Source organism: Tympanuchus pallidicinctus, unplaced genomic scaffold (assembly GCF_026119805.1).
Source record: "Tympanuchus pallidicinctus isolate F22 unplaced genomic scaffold, pur_lepc_1.0 scaffold25, whole genome shotgun sequence".
NCBI lineage: Eukaryota > Metazoa > Chordata > Aves > Galliformes > Phasianidae > Tympanuchus > Tympanuchus pallidicinctus.
Window position 1 is genome coordinate 3,907,108 of NW_026294742.1, and position 6,000 is coordinate 3,913,107.

At 46.7% G+C, this 6,000-nt stretch overlaps 1 protein-coding gene across 12 annotated transcripts in view; it reads left to right on the forward strand.

Annotated features, from left to right (window-relative positions):
• The window catches only part of DEPDC5 (DEP domain containing 5, GATOR1 subcomplex subunit), a 42,002-nt gene extending 37,043 nt beyond the window's left edge, over window positions 1–4,959 (forward strand). For 11 of the 12 annotated variants that reach the window (XM_052689590.1, XM_052689595.1, XM_052689589.1 and 8 more), the window contains 4 exons: window positions 953–1,124; window positions 2,193–2,253; window positions 3,243–3,325; window positions 4,168–4,959. In XM_052689590.1, the coding sequence (XP_052545550.1) occupies window positions 953–1,124; window positions 2,193–2,253; window positions 3,243–3,325; window positions 4,168–4,463 (612 nt within the window). In that variant the 3' untranslated portion in view covers window positions 4,464–4,959. Of the gene's footprint in view, window positions 1–952; window positions 1,125–2,192; window positions 2,254–3,242; window positions 3,326–3,581; window positions 3,705–4,167 lie in introns of all 12 variants that reach the window. The other variant, XR_008208271.1, reaches the window with a different exon arrangement.
• The last annotated feature ends 1,041 nt before the right edge of the window (window positions 4,960–6,000 follow it).

The following is a 6,000-nucleotide window of genomic DNA, read 5'->3' on the forward strand; positions in this document are numbered from 1 at the left end:
AAGAGTCAGTCCCTGTGTGCAAGGTAGTCACAGCAGTGCCCTTCTGGCCTTTGTATCCCTCATACTGCTGAGGATCATGTCTGTCATGTGGAGCTGGTGGAAAGCATTAGGGGAGGCATGAGGAGTTGGATCTGCTGCCTTTTCCATTTCCAGGTAATTTTGCTGATGGTCATTAGCATTGCTGCATCTGGTCAGTGTTTATCATGCAATCCATAGTCATTATGTCTGCAGGACAGTTCTGCTTTTAGAGGGCTCCATTCGTGCTGTGCAGAGGTCAGTGCAGGGTGGAGGTGGTATTTAAGTCCCACCTGAGCAAACTTTAGACCTTGAATGGAGTCTTTGGAAAGGAATCTGTTTTGTGTTGTGTTCCTTCTTGACCCAAGCCTAAAAAAAATAATAATAAATTAAAATTGAGTGGGATTCCTTTTAGGACAAGGCTTTTCTGAGCAATGGAATCTTCCTGTTCAGCAGTGCATTTCAGTTTTTAAAGCTTCCTGGGAATATTTCAAATTGCAAATGCAAGCAGTATTTGTCTTTTTTTTTTTTTTTTAATGTTTAGATTTTTTTGCTCTTTTATCTTCTTTAAAACTCAAACTATTAGTACCAGGTTTCACCCAACTCAGCCAAACAATGGCTGAGTTTTTGCTTTAATTTAAAATCTATTGCACTGTTCCAGTAAAGCAGCAGTGCTTAGCCACTGATGATAAGTAGGCTGAATCAGTTCCTGAAAAATGTCCTATTTTAAAGTGCTTTCTGATTGATGTGGCACTTAAAAAAGGAAAGCCTTGTGCTTGTACTGCTTTTACAAGGACACTTGTGTGTCTGCCATGCAAAGCGAGCTGTGCCAGTGGAGAATTGAGCTGTCTGATCTATTCTTGGGGAATTAGTTGCTCCTGTGCACCTTGGTGCCCCCCATGTGTCATGTGAGTCACTGTTTCAATCCTTTCCACAGGTTCAGGGTTGGCATCGGAAAGCCACATCCTGTGGATTCCTTCTGGTTCCAGTCCTGGAAGGCCCCTTCGCTTTGCCCAGCTACTTGTATGGAGACCCACTTCGAGCTCAGCTGTTCATCCCACTCAATGTTAGCTGCTTGCTGAAGGAGGGTAGTGAGCACTTGTTTGATGGTAAGAGACGTTTGTTCCTTTGTGCTACCCTTGATGTTTTTTCCTGCAAGTAGGTCCTTCCTGGCAGACAGCTGACAAGAAGAACCTCGTTAACCAAACCATGTTAGCTGGAGGAAGGGCCTGGTTTGGGGTTTCAGCAGCTGCTCTCAGGAAAGTCGTGCTCAGAGGAAACGGTGCTGGCAGCCTGTTGAGCACAACAGTATATGCAGCTGGCAGCAGGAAGCTCCCAGGCACAGGAGGGGTTGCCTCTCTGGTGATCTGTGCCATAATGTTGCATACCCTCACAGAGCCTATATCAAGTAGTTGCTGTGTTTGATGTGATGTTATGCACCTGCCCAGAGCTGCTCTGAATTTGTATACTGCATTTGTTTATCCTTCTCTGTGAGATTAGGCTTTCACAACCCTCTTTATTGTTGCCATGGTTACATTCGTGGTAAGAGTGTTTGCACATGAGATTAGGAGCTAGAAACTGCAATCTCCTTTTCTGCAGTGTGACGTCACCTTTCTGTGTGATGCTGTTGTGGTAAGCCTCAGGTGGGAGCTCAAAGATCAGCGAGCTCTGTCCCCATATAGTGAGGCAGCATTGCATTGTGAGAGGGTGCAATCAGTAAAAGACTCTGTTTGAAATAATAATAATGCATGTTTTATTTATTTTCATTAATTCTTTATAACCCAGAGTCCAGGTTTAAATGTGGAACAGTCAGTGACAATTCCATCTGCTGTGATGTCACTGCAGCCTCTCTGACTTTGAACTGTTCTCAGTGCACTGTGTGGTGTGCTGCATCTTCAGCCCACGCTCCTCCTTGTCCCCTCCCACGCACCCCATTGTGATCCTTTCCTTCATCTCTGGAGATACAAAAGCTAAATTCAGGGATGAATCTGTTGCTGATATATACAAACAATATCTCTGATAAGCTGGCATTCTGGGGATCAGTTGTCAGAAAACAGTGTGATTAAAAGAAGTTGCTAGAAAAACTAAAATGCACAGAGGTGTTCTGAGGAGAGCTGAAGTTTTTAAAGAGAAGGAAAAGAAGTGTCTTTACTAGATAACCTTTTTGTTTGCTTCAGGCTTTGAACCAGAAACATACTGGGACCGTATGCATCTCCTGCAGGAAGCAATAGCATACAGGTATGTACAGAGCAGAATGACTGAAACGTTCACACCTCTTTGGAGAATGGAGGATGAAGACCTACACTGAACAGCCACCCCTGTGTGACTTGAGTTCCATGCAGTCTGGCCCTCTGCAGTCTGCTTGCCAGTTTTGAGATTAAAATGTAACTAGAATGTCTGGAAGTGCCCCTGTGGGCGCAGAGGCAGGTAGGCAGTGTTTCACCCTGTCACTGGCAGGCCATGCTCTTGATGTGGGAGGGCATTGGCTTTGGAAGGTTCTGTTGCACTAAACTGGAAGAAGACAAGCTGCAAATACATTTCTCTGAGTAGGGACAGTTGTTTCCTTCGTGTGTGCTTAACGTAGTGTTGATCTGGATGGCAGGCAACGATTAAGAAAAAGCAAAGGTGTGGGATATGAACTGTACACAGGAGGTTGGGCCCACTTAAGAAGGAATTGCTGTAAACTTTCTATACTTCTGTGTGCTTGAACTGCCAGCTTGCTTCACAGTGCTGCTGGCAGGGCCTTTTTTCGTGGTAGAGTGACTGCCTTTTGGAATGGACTTGATCTTGGAAATATGCTTTCATTAGCATAGAAAGAAGGTGAGCTGCACTGAGTTGCATGTGAAATGTTACCCAGCACGAACAAAGTCACAAAGTTACAGCTTGACTGTTTTTCTTGACTATTGCTCTTCCCTCCTTTGTTAGTAACTACTTCATTTAGTCAGATACTGCTCCATGCCCTCCTGAACTGCTCTACAGGCCCTTGTTTCTGTGGAGGCTATGACAAAGATCAGTGTGTGGCATTGCAGTTTTTCACACCATACCGAGCAAGAGCAGAGGACATTTGGAGCAACTCAACTCTCTGTCCCTTTCCCCCTTCGGACTACAGAAAAAGAAGCCTTTGTGATAATGGAAGGTTTTCCTTTGTGCCCCTGCCTTGGGCTGACAGAATTATAGCTGGTGTGGCTCTTTAGTTTTTTTTATTTCTCTGGTGTTTGTTTCTCCAGATTTGGATTTGTGCAGGATAAATACTCGGCTTCTGCATTCAACTTTCCAGCTGAGAACAAGCCTCAGTATATCCATGTCACAGGTGAGCAATACTTGGCAGGCACTGGAGGCAAGGAGGAGGCTATCATAAACAGAAGAACAGTTTGCCATGCACTTTGTGTTTTATGTCAGTGATGTCTGTCCTCATTGTGTCCCTAGTTAGATGGCAAGCAGCTGCATCAGCCAGCACAAACCAGAAAACTGACAAGGTGGTATGAGAAGCACAAAGTGTTGCAGCTAATGAATGGCCCTGGCTTGAAATCTTACTTTATAGTGTCTCTGAAACTTTTTATTTCCAGGAGATGGAGAAATAATAAGAAATAAGGCAGAGCTTATTTCAAGAGCAGAATAAACAAATGTGTACATAGCAGCTAGAAGGGAAAGGAACTGGGAGAAGTCATTGCTGTGCTCACAGGCTTAAGGTCAGTTGTAGATATCTCTCTACCTGTATGCACTGTGTGGGAGATGGATTGAGTATTTAGAACCAACATTTACAAAGTGATCCTGTCAGCTCCTTTGTCTGAGCTCCATGCATGGTGTATTGCAATGAAATAACCTGTTCAAGAGGGCTGCTGAAATGTGAAGGCAGTGATGGGAGAAGAGCTTTAGGAAGACTGCAGAAGACAGCAGGAATTCATGTAGGGTTAGAAAGATGGATCAGGGCCTACACTTCTGCTTCGTTCCCTTCTACCAAGAGAAAGGCCAGACTAAGTGCTCTTTCTCAGTGCTGCAGTTTGCAGGAAGAAGGACTGTGTGAAAGCAAAGAAGGAAAAGTATACTCTGTTTTACCTTGCTAAAAGGCAATTAACAGAAATTCAGTAAGTCAGCTAATGGTTATAGGGACTTAAGTCTGCCTGAGGCTGAAGTCCTGTCTGTTTCCCTTAGGGACAGTGTTTTTGCAGCTGCCATATTCCAAGAGGAAATTTTCTTGTGGGCAGCAGCGACGCCGGCGCAACTCCACCAGCTCCACCAACCAGAACATGTTCTGTGAGGAGCGCATTGGCTACAACTGGGCCTACAACACCATGCTGACAAAAACGTGGCGGTCCAGCGCCACCGGGGACGAGAAGTTTGCTGATCGGCTGCTGAAAGACTTCACAGACTTCTGCTGGAACAAAGACGGCCGGCTCGTGCTCTTCTGGACCGACTGCCTGGATAAGATGCATGCCAGCGCTCCGTGAGATGGGGCTTTATTTCGTAAGGAGAAAGCTTTACCTCGTGGCAAGGAGGCAGGGGGAGAGAATGACTGGAAAAGAGCCTTTCTGGTGGTTTCATCCTGTGGCTCCAAGGGGACCTGATCAATATAGCTGTTGATATTCAACAGAATTTCTTTAAGCCCTTGGAAGAAGAACCTGAGCTCTTGGATTGCCCACACCTGTCACCGGACCTCTTTTTGGTGTCAAGTTGCTGCAGTCCTCAGTTGCCAGAACTTCAGTTAGAACAGAAGTAGAGCAAGAAAAGTGCAAATGGTCTTCAAGGGCAGTTCCATTCAACACAGAGTGATGGGGGCAGCTAGTGGGCACTGGAAGCGGGCGGTGCTGTTTGCCTACCTTGGCAGGCTGCAGCCCCTCTCTTGTCCTGTTGAGGTGTACCTGATTGTGTGAATATGTATGATAAAGTGTGAGAGATGGCTGTTAAATTTCATATGTGTAAATAAGTAAAAAAGCTGAAAATTGAGTGACCTGATGTTTTGTTGTAACTCCGGACAGCAATACAGAAACAGGAAGTAAAAGAGAATGTCACCGAAGGAGGTGCTGCCACTGGTGTGCAGCGTGGTCAGAGCCCAGCAGCCACAGTGGCACACAGTGGGAGCACACAGCCTGCTGCTGCCCTGCAGGGCCAGTATCCACCCTGCAGAGAACTCAGGAGCACTGACCACACGAAGCGTCTGATGGGAGGAAAGGAGGAATTGGATTGTTAAGATAAGTCTGTATGCAGTGAAAGGAAGGTGCCTGCATTCCAGTACACAGTCATTGTCCAAGCAAATGGAAGGCAGCACACAGTGAGTGGGAGAAGTGGGCGTGGGGTGGGTGCAGGACCCTGGGTGGGTGGCAGTTCCTGTTCTCTGTGCTCACTGCACTGAGGGCAGCGGAGGGCTGGCACCTTCTCACTGCTGTTCAGAGCTGATGCTGCAGTTCTGTTCCTAAAGGTGATTGTCCCTTATGCTCTACTCAGTGCTGTGAGAACTCAGCTGGAGTGCTGTGTCCACATGTGAGGTCCTCAGCGCAGGAGAGACATGGATTGGTTGGGGTGCAGCCAGAAGAGGGCCGCAAAAATGTTCCAAGGGCTGGGACACCTCCTGTGAGGACAGGCTGAGCTGGGGCTGTGCAGCCTAGAGAGAAGGCTCCGGGGGAGCTAAGAGCGGCCCTTTAGTATCTAAAGGGTTCTCTGTAAGAAAGAAGCAACAGACCCTTTAGCAGGGTCTGTGTGATAGGATGAGGGGAAATGGTTTCAAACTAAAAGAGGGGAGATTCAGATTGGATATAAGGAGAGAAGTTGTTTACAATGGGAGTGGTGAGGCACTGCACAGGATGCCCAGACAGATGGTGGTGCCCCATCCCTGCAGACACCCATGGTCGGGGATGGGGCTGTGAGCACTGATGGAGCTGTGGGTGTCCCTGTGCACTGCGGGCAGTGGGACCAGATGTCCTTTGGGAGTCCGTTCCTCTTCAAATGATTCTATTTTTCTGTTGTGTGATTGGAACTACTCACCTGTTA